This window comes from Capsicum annuum, chromosome 9 (assembly GCF_002878395.1).
Source record: "Capsicum annuum cultivar UCD-10X-F1 chromosome 9, UCD10Xv1.1, whole genome shotgun sequence".
NCBI lineage: Eukaryota > Viridiplantae > Streptophyta > Magnoliopsida > Solanales > Solanaceae > Capsicum > Capsicum annuum.
This window is the reverse complement of record NC_061119.1, coordinates 860907-880185: the sequence shown is the minus strand read 5'-3', so window position 1 is coordinate 880185 and position 19279 is coordinate 860907. Positions and strand designations below refer to the sequence as shown.

The following is a 19279-nucleotide window of genomic DNA, read 5'->3' as shown; positions in this document are numbered from 1 at the left end:
CACCCCTAAAACCGTCAGTTATAGCACACCTATTTGTCCTGAAAATGCACCGTTCATGCTGTTTTGCCCGTTTGTCCTCCTAAATGGCCACGAAAATTTAAACATACCACATTGGGACAATCCCCAGTCTCCCTGGCATGCCCCGCTCAATTTTTATCCCACAGCACGCCAAGGCCCCGAGCCCACCCCTAAAATCGTGGGTTATAGAACATCAATTTGGCCTTAAAACACCCCGTTTACGCCGTTACGCCCGTTTGTCCACCCAAATAGCAATGAAAATTTAAACGGACCATACTGGGATAACCCCCAACCTCCCTGGCATGCCTCGATCAATTTTTGGCCAATAGTACGCTCGAATACTGGGCCCACCCCCAAAACCGAGGGCTACAGCACACCGATTTGGCCCAAAAATGCCTCGTTAGCGCCTTTTCACCCATTTGTACACCCAAATGGCCATGAAAATTTAAACGGACTACACTGGGACAGTCCCCAACCTCCCTGGCATGCCTTGGTCGATTTTTGGCTAACAACACGCCCGAACACGGGGTCCACACCCAAAACTGTGGGCTATAGCACATCGATTTAGCCCAAAAATACCTTGTTCGTTCTATTTCGCCCGTTTGTCCACCTAAATGGCCACAAAAATTTAAACGGACCATACTGGGACGATCCCCAACCCCCCTGGCATGCCCCGGTCAATTTTTGGCCTACAGCACGCCCGAACCCTGGGCCCACCCCCAAAATCATTTGCTATAGCACACCAATTTAGCCCGAAAATACCCTGTTCGCACCATTTCACCCGTTTATCAACACAAATGACCATAGAAATTTAAATGGACCACACTGGGACGATTCCCAACCTCATAGGAACACCTCGGTCAATTTTCAACCCACAGCACGCCCGAACCCTAGGCCCACCCCCAAAACTGTGAGCTATAGAACATTGATTTAGCCCAAAAATGCCCTGAATGTGCCATTTTACTCGTTTGTCCACCCAAATTGCCACAAAAATTTAAACGGACCACACTGGGATGACCCCCAACCTCCTTGGAATGCCTCGATCAATTTTTGGCCCACAGTACACTCGAATCCTTGGCCCACCCCCACAATCGAGGGCTACAGCACACCGATTTTGCCCAAAAATGGCCCGTTAGCGCCGTTTGACCCATTTGTACACCAAAATGGCCACGAAAATTTAAACGGACTACACTGGGACAGTCCCCAACCTCCCTGGCACACCTTGGTCGATTTTTAGCTTACAACACGCCCGGACCCCGAGCCCACACCCAAAACTGTGGGCTATAGCACATTGATTTAGCCCAAAAATGCCTTGTTCGTTCTATTTCGCCCGTTTGTCCACCTAAATAGCCACAAAAATACCCCCAAAATCATTTGCTATAGCACACCAATTTAGCTCAAAGATATCCTGTTCGCACCATTTCACCCGTTTATCAACGCAAATGACCATAGAAATTTAAATGAACCACACTGGAACGATTCCCAACCTCATAGGAATACCTCGGTCAATTTTCGACCCACAGCATGCCCGAACCCTGGGCCCACCCCCAAAATTGTGAGCTATAGAACATTGATTTAGCCCAAAAATGCCCTGAATGCGCCATTTTGCTCGTTTGTCCACCCAAATTGCCACAAAAATTTAAACGGACCACACTGGGATGACCCCCAACCTCCCTGGAATGCCTCGATCAATTTTTGGCCCACAGTACACTCGAATCCTGGGCCCACCCCCACAACCGAGGGCTACAGCGCACCGATTTTGCCTAAAAATGCCCCGTTAGCGCCGTTTCACCCATTTGTACACCAAAACGGCCACAAAAATTTAAACGGACTACACTGGGACAGTCCCAACCTCCCTGGCATACCTTGGTCGATTTTTGGTTTACAGCACGCCCGGACCCCGGGCCCACACCCAAAACTGTGGGCTATAGCACATCGATTTAGCCTGAAAATACCTTGTTCGTTCCATTTTGCCTGTTTGTCCACCTAAATGGCCACAAAAATTTAAATGGACCATACTGGAACGATCCCAACCTCCCTGGCATGCCCCAGTCGATTTTTGGCCCACAGCACGCCCGAACCCTGGGCCCACCCCCTATATCATTTGCTATAGCACACCAATTTAGCTCGAAAATACCCTGTTCGCACCATTTCGCCCGTTTATCAACCCAAATGACCATAAAAATTTAAATGGACCACACTGGGATGATTCCCAACCTTGTAGGAATACCTCGGTTAATTTTTGACCCACAGCACGCTCGAACCCTGGGCCCACCCCCAAAACCGTGGCTATAGAACATTTATTTGGCCTAAAAATGCCCCGAATGTGCAATTTTGCTTATTGTCCACCCAAATTGCCACGAAAATTTAAACGGACCAAACTGGGATGATCCCTAACCTCTTTGGCACTCGCCGATCGATTTTCGACCTTCAGCACGGCCAGACCCCAGGCCCACCCCCATGACTGTGGGCTATAGAACACGGATTTAGCTCGAAAATGCCCTGTTCATTCCATTTCGCTTGTTTGTTAACCCAAATGAAGACGAAAATTTAAACGGACAAAATGGGATGATCCCAACCTCCCTGGCACGCCCCGATCAATTTTTGGCCTATTGTACACCCGGACCCCTAGCCCACCCCCAAAACGGTGGGTTATAGCACACCTATTTATCTTAAAAATGTACCGTTCACATCATTTCACCCGAATGGCCACAAAAATTTAAATGGACCACACTGGACGATCCCCAACCTCCCTAGCATGTCCCGATAGATTTTTGGCCCACAGTATGCCTGAACCCTGGGCCCACCCTCGTAACTGTGGGCTATAGCACACCGATTTGGCTCAAAAATTCCCTTTTCGAGCCGTTTTGCCCATTTGTACACCCAAATGACCTTGAAAATTTAAATGGACCACACTGGGACAATCACCAACCTCCCTGGCACGCCCCGATCGAATTTTAACCCACGGCATGCTTGAAACCCATGCCCAATCCCAAAACCGTGGGATATCGCAAACTAATTTAGCCTGAAAATGCCCTGTTCATGCTATTTTGCCCGTTTGTCCACCCAAATGGCCATGAAATTGAAACGGACCACACTGGGAAGATAACCAACCTCCCAAAAATGCCTCGGTTAATTTTCAAACCACAGCACGCCCTGACCCTGGGCCCACCCCCAAAATGGTGGGCTATAGAACACCAATTTGGCAAAAAAATGCCCCATTTGCACCGTTTCGCCTATTTGTCCACCCAAATTGCCACAAAATTTTAAATGGACCACACTGGGACGATCCCCAACCTCCTTGGCATGCCGCGATCAATTTTTGGCCCACTTCATGCTCGGACCCCGGGCCCACCCCCAAAACCGTGGGCTATGGCACACAGATTTGGCCCAAAAATGCCCCATTAGTTCCGTTTCACCCGTTTGACAAACCAAATGGCCAAAAAAATTTAAACAGACAATACTGGGACAATCATCAACCTCTCTGGCATGCCTCAGTCAATTTTTAGCCCACAGCACATCCAGACCCCGGGTCCATCCTCAAAACCGTGGGCCATAGCACACCGATTTGGCTCGAAAATATCCCGTTCGTGCCGTTTCACCCATTTGTCCACCCAAATGGCCACAAAAATTTAAACGAACCATAATGGGACGATTCCCAACCTCCATGGTATGCCCCGGTTAATTTTTGCACAACCGCACGCACGAACCCTGGGCTCACCCCTAAAACCTTGGGCTATAGCACACCGATTTGGCTAAAAAATGCCCCATTCATGCCGTTTTGCCTGTTTGTCATCCCAAATGGCCACGAAAATTTAAACAGACCACACTGTGATGATCTCCAACCTCCCTGGAAAGCCCTTATCGATTTTTGGCCCATTGCACGCCCATACCCTCAGCCCACCCTCAAAACCGTAGGTTATAGCTCAAAGATTTTTCCCAAAAACACCCCATTCGCGTCATTCCCCCCTTTGTCCACCCAAATGGCCACAAAAATTTAAACGGACCATACTGGAAAGATCCCCAACTTTCCCGGCATGCCCCGATTGATTTTAGGACAACAGTATGCCCGGACCCTAGGCCCACCCCCCAAAACCATGGGCTATAGCACTCTGATTTGGCCTGAGAATGCCCCGTTCGCGCTATTTTGCTCGTTTGTCCGCCCAAATGGCCACGAAAATTTAAACGGATAACACAAGGACGATCCTCAATCTCCCTGGCACACCCCGGTCAATTTTCGGCTCACAGCATGCCAGGTGCCAAGGCCCACCCCCAAAATCATGGGCTATAGCACACTGATTTGGCTTGAAAACACCCTGTTCGCACCGTTTCACCCGTTTGTCCAGCCAAATAACCATGAAAATTTAAACGGACTACACTGGGATGATCCCCAACCGCCCTGGCAAGCCCCGATAGATTTTGTGCCCACGGTACGCCCGGATCCTAGGCTCACCCCCGAACTGAGGGCTATAGCACACCGATTTTGCTCGAAAATGCCCTGTTCGTGTCGTTTCGTTTGTTTGTCCACCCAAATGACCACGAAAATTTAAACAGACGACACAAGGATGATCCTCAACCCCTCTGGCATGCCTAGATCAATTTTCAGCTTACAGCACACCTGGACCCCAAGCCCACCCCCAAAATCGTGGGCAATAGCATACCAATTTAGCGCGAAAATGCCCTGTTCACTCCGTTTCACTCATTTATCCACCCAAATAGCCATAAAAATTTAAACGGACCATACTGGAATGATCCCCAACCTTTCTGGCATGCCCCAGTCGATTTTCGGCCAAAAGTACGCCCAGAACCTGGGTCCACCCCAAAAACCGTAGGCTATAGCAAACCAATTTGGCTCGAAAATGCCCCATTTGCACCGTTTCGCCCGTTTTACCACCCAAATAGCCACAAAAATTTAAACGGACTACACTGGGATGAACCCAAAACTCCCTGGAACGCCTCAATCAATTTTAGGCCAAGAGCACACGCAGACCCCTGGCCCAACCCCAAAACTGTGGGCTATAGCACACCTATTCATCCCGAAAATGCCTCGTTTGCGCTGTGTCGCCAGTTTGTCCACCTAAATGGCCACAAAAATTTAAACAAACCATACTAGAACAATCCTCAACCTCCTTGGCATGCCCCAATCGATTTTTATCCCTCAGCACACCCGGAACCTGGGTGCACCCCCAAAAGCATGGGCTATAGCACACCGATTTAGCTCGAAAATGCCCCATTCACTCCGTTTCGCTCGTTTGTCCGCCCAAATGGCAATGAAAATTTAAACGAAGCATACTGGGACGATCCCCAACCTCCCTGGCTTACCTCAGTTGATTTTTGACTCATAGTATGCCCAGACCCCGAATTCACCCCCAAAACCGTAGGCTATAGCACACCGATTTAACCCAAAGAATGCCCCGTTTGTGCCATTTTGTTCGTTTTTCCATACAAATGGCCACAAAAATTTAAGCAGACCACGCTGAGATGATCCCCAACCTCCCTGGCATGCTCTTGTCAATTTTCAGCATACAGCACTCCCAGACCCTGGGCCCATACCCAAAATCGTGGGCTATTATAGCATACCGATTTTGACCGAAAATGCCCCGTTCGTGCCGTTTTGCCAATTTTTCCATCCAAATAGCACGAAAATTTAAACGGACCACACTGGGACAATCCCCCACCTCCCTTGCACGCCCAGGTTGATTTTAGACCAAAATCACACCCGAAACCTGGACCCACCCCAAAAACCATGTACAATAGCAAACAAATTTGGCCTGAAAACGTCCCGTCCGCGCTGTTTCGCCCGATTGACTAACCAAACTGCCCAGAAAACCAAAATAGCCCACACTAAGCCGCTCTTCAGCCGGCCTAGGGCAACCCGATTGATTTTTGGGAAAAAATCACGCTCGCACCCCGAGCCCACCCCAAAAAATGTGGGCTATAGCACACTGATTTAGCCTAAAAATAGCCGGTTCGGTCTGTTTTGCTCGATTGACAAACCAAACCGCCCCGAAAATTAAAATGGCCCATACTAGGTCGCTCCCCAGCCTGCCTAGGGCAGCTCGGTCTATTTTCAGCCAAAATCATGCCCGAATCCCAAGCCCACCCCAAAAACCGTGGGCTATAGCACACTGATTTAGCTTGAAAATGGCCAGTTCGCGCCGTTTCGCCCGTTTGACCAACCAAACCGCCAAGAAATCCAAAATGGCCCACACTAGGCTGCTCCCCAGCCTGCCTGGGGCAACCCGGTAGATTTTGGGACTAAATCACGCTTGAATCCCGAGCCCACCCTAAAAACCATGGGCTATAGCATACCGATTTGGCCCAAGAATGGCCCGTTCGCACCGTTTTTCCTGATTAACAAACCAAATCACCCAGAAAATGAAAATGGCCCAACAAGGCCGTTCCCCAGCCTGCCTGGGGAAGCTCGATCAATTTTTGGCAAAAATTCACGCCCAGAGCCCGAGCACAGCCTAAAAACTGTGGACTATAGCACACCAATTTTGCCCAAAAATGTCTCGTTCGCGTTGTTTCGCCCGATTGAACAACCAAACTATACAGAAAACCAAAATGGCCCACACTAAGCCGCTCCCAAGCCTGCCTGGGGCAGCCCAGTCAATTTTGGGCCAAAATCACGCCTGGTCCCCGCGCCCACCCCATAAATTATGGGCTATAGCACACCGACTTGGCCCGAAAATAGCCCGTTCGCGCTGTTTCGCCCATTTGACCAACCAAACCATCCAGAAAACCAAAATGGCCCACACTAGGCTATTCCCCAGCCTTCTTGGGGAAGCCCAATCGATTTTCGACAAAAATCACGCCCGGACCCCGAGCCTACCCTAAAGATCGTGGGCTATAGCACACCGATTTGGCTTAAAAATGTCTCGTTCGCACCGTTTCGCTCGTTTGACTAACCAAACCGCCCTGAAAACCTAAATGGCCAATACTAGGCCACTTCCGATCCTGCCTGGGGCAACCCGATCAATTTTTGGCCAAAATCATGCCCTGACCCCGATCCCACCCCAAAAATCGTGGACTAAGCACACCGATTTGGCCCAAAATGGTTCGTTCGTGCAGTTCCGCCCGTGTGACCAACCAAACCGCCCAGAAAACCATAATGGCCCACACTAGGCCGCTCCCCAACCCGATTGAGGGACAACGATAGATTTTCAGCCACAATCACGATCGAACCCCAGGCCCAACGCAAAAATCATAGACACACCAATTTGGCCCGAAAATAGCCCATTTGCGTCGTTCCGCCTGTTTGACTAGCAAAACTGCCCAGAAAATAAAATGGCCCACACGAAGCCGCTCCATAACCTGCCTGGGGCAGCCCAATCAATCTTTGGCCTAAATCATGCTCGGACCCTGGGCCCACCCCAAAAACCGTGGGCTATACCGCAGCGATTTGGCCCAAAAATATCCCATTCACGTCGTTTCACCCGATTGACCAACCAAACTGCCCAAAAAATCAAAATAGCTCATACTAGGCTGCTCTCAAACTTGCCTGGGGCAGCTCGATCAAAAACTGTGGGCTATAGCACACCGATTTGGCCCGAAAAAGGCCTGTTCGTGTCATTTTTTCCCGTTTGACCAATCAAACCGCCCAGAAAACCAAAATGGCCCACACTAGGCCAGGGAGTATCGTGGGCCTAAAATCAATCGGGCGTGCCAGGGAGGCTTGGGAGAGGCCTAGTGTGGGCCATTGGGGTGGGCGATGCCATTAAGATGGTCAAACGGGCGAAACGGCGCGAAAGGGGCATTTTCGGGGCAAATTGGTGTGCTATAGCTCACGGTTCCGAGGGCGGGCCCGGAGTTCGGGCGTGCCGTGACCCAAAATCGATCGAGGAATGCCAGGGAGGCTAGGGAGCGGCCTAGTGTGGGCCATTAGGGTGGGCGATACCATTTGGATGGTTAGACGGGCGAAACGGCGTGAATGGGGCATTTTTTGGCCAAATTGGTGTGTTATAGCCCACGATTCCGAGGGTGGGCCCCAGGGTCGAGCGTGTCGTGGGCCCAAAATCGATCAGGGCGTGCCAGAGAGGCTTGGGAGCGACCTAGTGTGGGTCATTGGGTGGACGGTGCCATTTGGGTGGTCAAACGATGCGAACGGAGCATTTTTTAGCCAACTTTGTGTGCTATAGCCCACTATTCTGGAGGTGGGCCCAGGGTTCGAGCGTGCCGTGGGCCCAATATCAACTGGGGCGTGCTAGGGAGGCTTGAGATTTTCAAGCCAAATCGTTGTGCTATAACCCACGGTTTCGGGGGTGGGCCTGGGGTCTGGGCGTGTTGTGGCCCAAAATCAACCGGGGCGCGCCAGGAGGCTTCGAAGCGGCCTAGTGTGGGCCATTAGGGTGGGCGATGCCATTTGTGCGGTCAAACGGGCGAAACGGCGCGAACGGGGCATTTTGGGGTAAATTTGTGTGCTATAGCCCAAGGTTGTGGAGGTGGGCCCGGGGTCCGGGCCTATCGTGGGCCCAAAATCAAATGGGGCATGCTAGGGAGGCTTGGGAGCAGCCTAGTGTGGGCCATTGGGGTAGGCGGTGCCATTTGGGTGGTCAAAAGGGTAAAATGGCGTGAACAGGGCATTTTCGGGGCAAATCGATATGCTATAGCCCACGATTCCGAGGGTGGGCCCGGGGTTCGGGCCTGTCGTGGGCCCAAAATTGATCGGGGCGTGCTAGGGAGGCTTGAAAGCAACCTAGTGTGGGTCATTGGGGTGGGCGGTGCCATTTGGGTGGTCAAACGAGCGAAACGACGCGAATGAGGCATTTTCTAGCCAAATCGGTGTGCTATAGCGCACGATTCCAGGGGTAGGCCCGAGGTTCGGGCATGCAGTGGGCCAAAAATCGATCAGGGCGTGCCAAGAAGGCTTGGGAGCGGCCTAGTGTGGGCCATTGGGGTGGGTGGTGCCATTTGGGCGGTGAAAGCATTTTCAGGCCAAATCGATATGATATAGCCCACAGATCCGAGGGTGGGCCCGAGGTTCGATTGTATCGTGGGCCTAAAATCGATCAGGGCATGCTAAGTAGGCTTGGGAGCGGCGTAGCGTGGGCCATTGGGGTGGGCAGTGCTATTTGGGTGGTCAAACGTGTGAAACGACGCGAACGGGGCATTTTCGGTCCAAACTAGTGTGCTAATAATTTGTTTGCATCGTTTTGCCCGCTTGACCACCAAAACTGGCCCGCCAACCCCACCATCCCACATTTCGCTGTTCCTGAGCCTGCTTGGGAGTCCCCGATCTATTTTCAACCCAAAACACGCTAAGGCCACCCCCAAAACCCTAGGCTATTCACACCAATTTAACCTGAAATGGCTCGTTCGCGTCGTTTCAACCGTTTGACCACCCAACCAACCCCATCGACCCCACTGGCTCACACTCTCCCGCTCCACAGCTTTCCTGGGAGCCCCCGATTAATTTCCAGCCCAAAACACACCTGAGCCACCCTCATCCGCTCCCCACTCTGCCTAGGGGCCGCTAGTTGGTTTTCGACCCAAAATGCGCCTAAGTCCCTGGCCCACCCCGAGAATTGTGGGCTAACTTCCACCGATTTTACTCGAAAAAAGTCTATTCGCATCATTTCACCCATTTGACCACCCAAACGATCCTGCCGACCCTGCAGGGCCACCCTCACCCGCTCACCACCCCATTTGGGGGCCGCCGATCGATTTTCAACCCAAATCATGCCCGACCCCAACCCAATAACTATAGGCTAGCACCCACCGATTTGACTCGAAAATAGCTCATTCACTTCGTTTCGCTCGACCATCCAAATGACCCCGTCGAGCCACGCTCACCCACACCACACCCCGCCAAGGGGCCGCAGGTCAATTTTCAACCCAAAATGCATCCGAGCCCACCCCTGAGACCATAGACTAACACCTACCAACTTGGCCCAAAATTGACTCGTTCGCATCGTTTTGCCCGTTTGACCACCCTAACAGCCCATCCAACCCCACCGGGCCACCCTCACCCACTCCCAACCCCGAGGTCACCGATCGATTTTCAGCCCAAAACACACCCGAGTCTCAAGCCCACCCCGTGAACTGTATTAGTGTTAACAAAATAATTAAAGGGAAATGATAGTAGCTGAAATTTCACATCAAAAAATTACGCCCAGCGATATGCAAACATTGTTTTACGAAATAAGTTAATAGGGGACAGATACCAGAGATAAGAGTCAAATCTTAGTCTGGCTACAGATACATCAGTCAAACAACTTAAATTCTCAGAGTACATTGTGCTTTAAAAACACTGCTAGCTCTCATTTACACCTAGTATGGGTTGTAACGGGAACGCCCTCGTCCACCACTGTCACCCCGCCTTCCACCACTTGAACCGCTTCCTCCACTACTACGTCCACCACCTCGTGATACTGGAGGTGGTGTGTGCATAACTCCTGGTTGTTGCCTGGATGCAAAAGAGAGATCAGAAACAATACAATGAAAACAAGCGAACCACGAAGCATTTGTGAACAAGCACTTCTAATTGTGAACCACTCAACCAGGTACATACAGGAACCTAATTAAACACTCCAATGTTGATACCCATGTTGCTCAGACTCTCCAAAAATTGCCGCATCCACGTCATCCTCCAAAAGCACCTCTAAAAATGCACTGTTTTTAGAGGATCTGATATGTATCCGTCAACATTTGAAGAGTCTGAGCAATATAGACTGATGCTATAGTATCTAATGCTTCATTAGAGGTTCACGAATGTTATAAACGGACTGCATGATCTCTTTTTCTCTTATAAGCACCTAAATCAGATGATATGCATTAGTTGGTCCTCCATTTCTTGAGTTTTAGCCATGAGGCACTGGGGATCTAAAATTGCAGGAATTGACAAGTAGTTTTGGTCCTGGATACTAGTTTTCCTTCGTAATGAATTCGGATTGGACTTTTCAATCAGTATCACACTAAGCAAAGTAATTCCTATAGACAGGTTGTACTTACAGGACATATCCAATCCTTCCATCAGGTAAAAGCATCGGCATCATTGCCAAGCCACCGGGTGTAGCTCCTCTTCCATAGACCATTGGCTGCGAAGTGACAGCACAAGTGTGTTAATAATAAAGCTGCAGATTTCACAAATATACCTGATGATAATAGTTAGATTTAATTAACACTGAAAATGTTGAAGTATATATTGCTACTTTGCAATATAGACATTTCTTGGTCTTGGAAAAAGCTCCTGCATACGTAATATTAACACATCAGGAACAGGTAATCTCCTCAAAGTTTTTGCTCCACATATTGGACAAAATTAGAAATATTGTTTAGATGATTAATCATATTCATTAATAGAACCCATGCACAACTTGCCACAGAAATGAATAAACAAGGTAAGGGATAAGGTCTGCATACTTACCCTTCCCATACCGCACTTGTGGGATTACACTGGGTTTGTTGGGGTTGGGGATTAAGTATCCATCACTGAATATTATGTATCAAGAACAGTAATCTACTTATTTGAGGCAACTAAATATTAAGGTGTACTGAGAAAGGGGTCAGTCCTAATTTCTCAAGTAAAAGACTAGGATTTGCTATGAAATAATCTGCGTATTCAACGCAGAACCTCAAGGCAACAGGTGGAGTGGCTCGAGACATTATATAAAGTATAAACCCTTTTGGAAACCCTAGCACAACCAATGAGGGCAAGTGTAGCATTCTCTAACACCCTCACACATGTATAACCAGCCAATTATATAGTTTATACATGGATTTGATTTTCTTTTGCTCCCTCCCTTTTTTTAAAAGTAGGTTGGACAAAGGAGGCTCAATGGGCCTATGTCTGGACTATCAGGGCTACTGAATGGGCCAGGAGCCACGTTAATGGCTCGATGGGCTGAATGAAACCAAAAGCATTTCCATGGGCTGATGTGAGAGAGAAACCCGATTGCGCAGACGATCTCGCCAAAGTTTGGCTCTAATAAATGTGAAATAATTTTAATCATCCAATCCAAAATCTCAAGGCAATAGGTGGGCAGGCCCAGGATATATGAATCCCTCTTGGAAATCCTTGCACAACCGATAAGAAACAAGGGTAACATTCTCTAACAGAAATTGATCAAATCAGACAATAGTCAAAAGTAGAACAGATAGAGAAGATTTTGTCATGTGTTGAGTTAACCTCCCATGGTTCAACCATATGAAATTAAAGGTGATAAAAAGTAACAAAGCAGACCCAAAATCACATGGAGCAAAGTTGTCTCAGAACACCATTTAATTCGAACCTTAAGATTAAGTTGTCTCAAAACCCCTATAACCTCTCGAGATCAATCTAAACTCAGTTAAGAACACAACAAAAGAAAAGACAGATGCAAATGATACAAATTAAGTCATTAACTTCTTGGGATTAAAACTCCTTTGGCACACTTCAACTATGCTTACACTGCTCCCGGAGTCTTTCCTTAGGCAGACACACACATCTCTATGCAGTGAAAATTGTAGTTTACAAAAATATCTATTTATTTTTTGTAACTGGTCTTCGAAGAAATATCTATTTTCGAAGACAAATTATGTAGTAATAACATGTAATGACCTAAATAGATCAAAATTTATGCACAGGATACATGTATAAAACCTCAACAAATATAGATTAAAGCGTAGTTGCTAGATTGAGAAAGCTAGAACATCGACTGCAAAGGCAAACAAAGACCATTAAAAAAATGAAAAAGCCTTACTTGGGCAACACCTGGACCACCAAATCCTGCCCCTAAAGCACCATAGGGAGCTCCCATCATTCCATAGCCAATACGAGGAGGATAAGTTGGAAGTGTGACTCCATTTTGTGAGCTTGATCCTCCTGAAGATTTCTGATCTGCCTGAGGCTTTGCAAGTGAGCATTCCAGAATTTTCCCTGATCCGATAAGAGCACCAATGCATTAGTGTCACCATGCATTTTGCTGTATGAAGTGAATCCAATCCAAAGAAAGAAGAGGGAAACAGATATACCGTCTATCTCATATTTCTCAGTGTTCTTCAGGGCCTTCATAGCACATGACCTATCAGCAAAGTGAACAAAGCCATATCTGCTCTGTTCTTGCCCTGGTTTAGCTGGAGGAAGAATTACTTTTGTAATTTTCCCATGATGTTCAAACAACTCTTTGAGCTTATCCTGGTTAATGTGTTTAGGCAAGTTCTTCACATACACTGCTTTAACCTATAGAATTCCAAAAGAGACGAGAGATTATTACATTATAATTCCACATCCTTGGACAATTTTCAACCAACAAAACTGGAGACACAGTGGCCAGTGTTTTATGCACCAAACAATAAACCATTCTTAAGGAAATTAGCTACTTGGAAGTAATCCAACTTAGGCAAAGACACCCCAGAATCCAGATGCAATCCCTAAAGCAAAGCGAGAATTCATACTGTTAAGCCCACAAGCACTGTATGTTAGTCAGTTGGAACTCCAGCGGTGTTTCTTTTGTTTTGGTGGGTGAGGGGAAGTGGGACTGGAGCAGGAGATAAAATGTTTACAGAGGTATCCCTTGTCAGAGAGACTGAAATTACCAACATATAGCATAGAAAAATTATGCTGAATAGGAATCACCATATGTGGGCATATCTTAAGAAAGCACCCTTCAGCACATAAGTTTGAATGGAAAGGAAAGATAAAATTTGCAAGAATTCTAAAAGTAGAACCTGTGAAGAAGCAGTCTCAGCATTTTTGGGATCTGCCCAGCTAACAGTTGGTGCATTATCATCAAGCTTAAAGTCTGAATTTGACATTTTTTGTCTCGAATACTCTGCACATGCATTATTATAATATTCTATAAAAGCGAATCCACGATTTCTACCGGAGTTCTGGGGATCCTGTATCATAGGAATTAGAAAAAAAATTAAAAGCAACAAAAGATGTTTTTTTCTTGCTTATATACATAGAGGGAAGAATTTAATTCGTTTTGCCTCTTTTATTTTTAAGAAGAGGGAAGAACTTAATCAACTCTCCATGAATAACAGGAGATACGTAGAAGAGTGACTAACATGGAGCTGCATATGTACAACTAATGAAAATAAAGAACTGTACCAAAAGATTCAGAAATTAGACCAACTAAACATAGGTCAAAATAGAGACAGGTCCTACCTTCACCAACTCAATATTAATAACCCCAGGCCCTACGTTCGTTACAGCTGTCCTCATATCTTCCTCCCCCCAGGTTCTAGGAACGTTACCAATGAACAACCGATGCTTAGCTTGAGCTGGAGAACATTTTATCCTCCTTCCCTGATACAGAAGAAGCTGTGTTAGAGCATCCAAAGAGTTGGAAACGAGCAGATAGATGAATTTCCATTCACTTACAGAAATGCACATCGGGGCTGTAAACTGTTGCACAAATGATCGACTAAAGTAGGAAAGATGAGAGACAACAAAAGAGTACAGAACAGTTAAGGAAATTGGCGTTTCGCATACCTTCAGCTCAGTGTTGTTGAGCTCTTTAATAGCCTTGGATGCCAAGTCCTTGTTTCTGTAGGTAACAAATGAATAGCCTTTGTTCTGAGATGCATCCTTCCCTTTCATTATTCTTACCTGACATTTTCATGCATGTGATTCAAGTAAAATTAGGGATAACAATAAACAACAGCTAATGAAAAGGAAAAGAATTTACCTCCGTAACTTCCCCAATTCTCTCACAAAATTCCTTTACGTCTGCCTCAGTAACATCTGAAGTAATACCACCAATGTACACTTCGGAACCATGAGGAGGAAGGGCAAGGAGCTCAGCATGCTTTTTCTCCACATCCTCAGCATCAACTTTCATTTTTACATCCTTTGAACTCTTTCCATCTCCAGATCCATCACTTTCGTTTTCCTCCTCCTCCTCCTCCTCCTCCTCCTCCTCTTCTTCCACCTCCTCTTCTACCTCCTCCTCTTCTTCCTCTTCCATTTCCACCTCTTCTTCTACTTCTTCATACTCGATCTCTTCCTCTTCTTCGTTATCCCCTTCAAAGTCAACCTGCTCTTCAGTCTCAACAGGCTTCTCAGGTTCAGATTTAGTAGCTGCAGCACTGGACCTTGTTCTCGGCATCTTATATTTCTAGGAAGATAAGCTGGCGCTGCAACTCTGATGATACCACAGAAGCCAGAAGCATTTGCAAAAGAAAGAAGAAAAATGTGGACAGACTGAACCAAAATGAAAGGCCAAGAGGATTTCCAGAGTAACGAATATCTCAATTGAACTTGTTCCATGAGAAATGGCCAAGGAGTTCCAATGTCAATTTTCAGTAAAAGGCTGACTAAATTTTACCAATACAAACAAAGACAGGCATGAGAAGAATACTGAACGACTATCAAGAGGGTAATATCCTCGACAGGTGCAAACAAAATGAACCAATGAATTCCTTAAAAGGTAGATACTGATTGATTCAGAAGGAAAGTCAGCCTTTAGTTGCAATTATAATTCGGACCAATGCATTCATAACAATGGAACAAGGAAAAGAAAGAAAATATAAGAAAACAAGGCAAGAGAAAAAGAGAGAAGAGAGGAAGTCTTGACAGGCTCAATCTATCCCCAGGCAATAGCAGGGAACATAGAATGCTAAACAGAATAGTCATCAAGGTTTGATCCCACCAGACCCATCCCCATAAAACATAATTCCAGTTCCAAAATACATGTCCCATTCTGTAAGTGAGACCTCCCTGCAGTAAATTAATGGACATACAGTGAATGTACTGATAGAGGAGCAACCTCGACTGCACTTTTTAGAAAACCATTGCTCAATACCAGAACAGTCTGCGAATTGTTTTACTAGCCATTAGGGTTAAAACTTGACCTCAAGAAGCAGATTAATTCATAGCTAGCTCAATCAGAAGTCTATCTTAACGATGTTAGACTGAGAATTTAATTAGCAAACAGATCTGATAGCTGACACTCACGGGCTTGGAATAAACAGTTAATACATGAGATCAACCACTATCGGCATCATTTGGCTTCCCTAGACTATGGGCGGAGGTCATTTTCCTACCCAATATTTCAAATTTTAACTTCAAATCTCTGCACTAACCAACATTTAGGGATTGCTTGGTTGCTGCTTAGAGATATGTAGGTATTAATTAGGTAGATATAAGTTATGCAGGGTTTAGTTATAAATATATTAGTTATTTCAACTTCTATCCAGCATAAACCAAACTTTATCCTAAGAGTAGATTCGCTTAAAAAGGAAGGACAGTTAAGAAAGTTAGAGACATAAACTGGAACAGGATTAATGTAGCCTGGTAACCAAACACCATATTTGGTGTGCTGAATTTTAAGCATAATAACTAACACGCTACAAAATATTGTACTAGCAATGACGTTTTTAATACATGAATAACTCGCTTACTACTAACCAATAACCAAAAAAAACCCGGCATTACTATAAATCTGAAATAATTTAAGTTTTCATCAAAATCTACAATTTGTTACTACATTATTATCCATGTTTAAGAAATGTTTTCTTGAAAGATCTTCCCCGCATCAACCAACACAAAAAATATTTTAAGAAAAAGGTAGGGGTAAGGTTTGAGTACACCCCACCCGCTAAATACCCCACAAGTGGGACTATACTAGGCATGTTGTTAACTTATTTTTCAAAAAATGTTTTTTTTAAATGTTTGCTGTTGTATAAACCATATGTCCCTACTTGAGGTGCGAGAGTTGGAAAGAACAATTAGTCTTCAACACCAAGAGAGTAATAACTGAGATAATTCCACACAGATTTCTTCCTCTAAATTTTCACAGTCGAAGTCTATAAACATCCCAAAAATAGAAAAAAACCTGTTAATATGGTGAAATGAATTTCCATTTTCCTACTACCCAGACTAGATTTACATTGCTAATTCTCCTCCTTTCCACAACGAATTCTAGTTCAAAGCAATGTTAAAACACTGAACCTTTTTAAATCAGGAATATGCTCCAACTTAGAACCAAGAATATTTCATTGGACTATGCATCCTGGAAACTAAATCCCATCACTCTTCCCAAGATGTACCTTTCAACATATGACAGCAACCCTCCATTAACCAACCTTCTGACAAATGAACCGCATCTGTCTTCTTCTTATATCATTGTTTTTACAGGTAAAAGACCCACATTTTTTGAAATAATAGTGGGTCCAAGCCAGCTTACACACACCTCGATTAATTCTACATAATACCATCCACCTCTCCCACCAGCAACAGAGACCAAATAATTCCACCCAAGGACAGGACAAATGAGAAGCAAACACCTACTGTTTTTGTCTCTGTTGGAATTGGACACCTTTGGGTGCATAAAAGACCCACATTTATTACTCTACAATATCAATATATCCTCTCATTTAACCTCTAACAGCTGAAAAATCACGCTTTTGTAAGGAAATAAAATATCAACAGACTACCACGGAATTCAAAGGGATACCTGTCACCTCCCACCAACAGCAAGCAGCAAGTACCACATAACTTTGTCCACCGAAGGCTAGTACAAATGGAAAGAATCAACTAACGTATTTTATCTCTGCTATGATATAAACACAAGACCACACGGTTCTCAATCAACCCGCTTCATTGACCACTACGTCACACCCTTTGGTGCATATTAACCCACATTTATTACTCTACAATTTCAACATACCTCCCATTTAACCTCTAAAAACTAAATATTCAATCTTTACAAGGAAACAAAACATCAACTAAAATCCACAAATTCTACACGATGCTTGACGCCTCCCACCAACAACAAGCACCAAGTACCAGCTCTATCCACCAAGGCTAGAACATATTGGAAGAAACCACCAATATTTTCTTGTCTCAACGGGAATTTGAAACTATAACCTCACAGTCCTCAACCCACTTCATCGACCACTAGGTCACACCCTTGGCTACATAAAAACACCCATATTAAACCTCTACAAGCTAAAAATCAATCTTTACAAAGAAACAAAGCATCAACTAAAATCCACAAAATTCTACACGATACATGCCACCACCCACCAGCAGCAAGTACCAAGTACCAGCTCTATCCACCAAGGCTAGGACATACGGGGAGAAACCACCTACTGTTTCTTGTCTCAGCTGGAATTTCAACCAACAACCTCACGGTCCTCAACCCACTTCAGCGACCACTAGGTCACACCCTTGGGTGCATAAAACACCACATTTTTAACCTCTAAAAGCTAAAGAAATCAATCTTCTTAATCAAACAAAACATCGGCACAAATCTACAAGCCATTGTACACACATCCATATACATATAACACACACAGAAAACCCCAAACTTCCAAAATTTCCCAGCTACATAGCCAAAAAATCATCTAATCCGAATAAACACAAAAAAGGGTCCCCAAAAATAGCGAATATAACAAAAAGTACGAAATTGTACAGATCCACATACATACGCACAAAAAAAAAATCCAAAATTTCCCAGCTACATAGCCAAAAAAAAAAAAAAACTAATCCGAATAAACACAGAAAAGGGTCCCTAAATATAGCAAAAAAAGGGCAAAATTGTACAAATAAATAAATTTAAAAAAAATAAAGATAAAACAACAAATGCTTCAAAAATAAGAAGGAAAATGGAACAAAAATTGTTACCAAATGAGATGAAAATGAGGACCCTTTTGCCTTGTTCAACTGCTGAAGCGAAATTTATAGTAAATTTGTGCTGTTTCTCTCTCTGCTATATATAAACCCTAAGATTGACGAAATACAGCTGGAATTTTTAGGGTTTTGATTTGGGGATATTTATTTTAATTTCTTTTCTATCTTCGCTCAGTTGTGTATTGACATTTTTGTCCCTGTATCTGTAATTGTCTTTTGTGACGTAAGAAATATCTATAGGGGTATTTATGCCAGATGAATCTAGTGTTAACTTGTGGAGACCCGACGATAATCCTTTGAATTTTAATTGTTTTTTTTTGGAATATATATATATGCGTAGAATAATATAGTAAAAAGGTCCAAAATATATCCAAACTTCGATGAGAATTCTATGACTCCCTAAATTATATATTGGTATATTTAGTGATGTTTATAAGATAATAAATAGATAAAATTCATTAATAAATAATTAAATAAATAAAAGAGTTTGGTGCAAATATATGTCACTAAAATATACTAATAAATAGTCTAGACAGATCATAGAGCCCGTAAAGTTCGTGCGTGTTACAATAAATTTCATCAAAATTTATGTATATTTTAGAACATTTTTTCATATTATCATTTTATGTGTTGTATACTTTTTTTTTGGTTTGTCTATTTGGGATATTTGGTACTCGATTTGAAGTGTGACTAATTTGA

The 19279-nt window shown here is 44.8% G+C and overlaps 1 protein-coding gene across 2 annotated transcripts; it reads right to left on the bottom strand.

Annotated features, from left to right (window-relative positions):
* Positions 1–10139: 10139 nt before the first annotated feature.
* On the bottom strand, positions 10140–18733 carry LOC107843245 (heterogeneous nuclear ribonucleoprotein Q). Of its 2 annotated transcripts, none has more exons than XM_016687498.2 (9): positions 18575–18733; positions 14634–15089; positions 14438–14554; positions 14111–14251; positions 13669–13839; positions 12973–13180; positions 12702–12877; positions 10972–11057; positions 10140–10426 (listed from the first exon to the last, which is right to left on the bottom strand). In XM_016687498.2, the coding sequence occupies exons 2-9, from the start codon at positions 15051–15053 to the stop codon at positions 10291–10293; spliced, it is 1455 nt and encodes a 484-aa protein (XP_016542984.2). In that variant the 5' UTR covers positions 15054–15089; positions 18575–18733; the 3' UTR covers positions 10140–10290. The 2 variants fall into 2 exon arrangements, with proteins under 2 accessions (XP_016542984.2, XP_047251873.1); XM_047395917.1 differs by having other exon boundaries at positions 14634–15664; positions 18575–18706.
* Between the last annotated feature and the right edge of the window lie 546 nt (positions 18734–19279).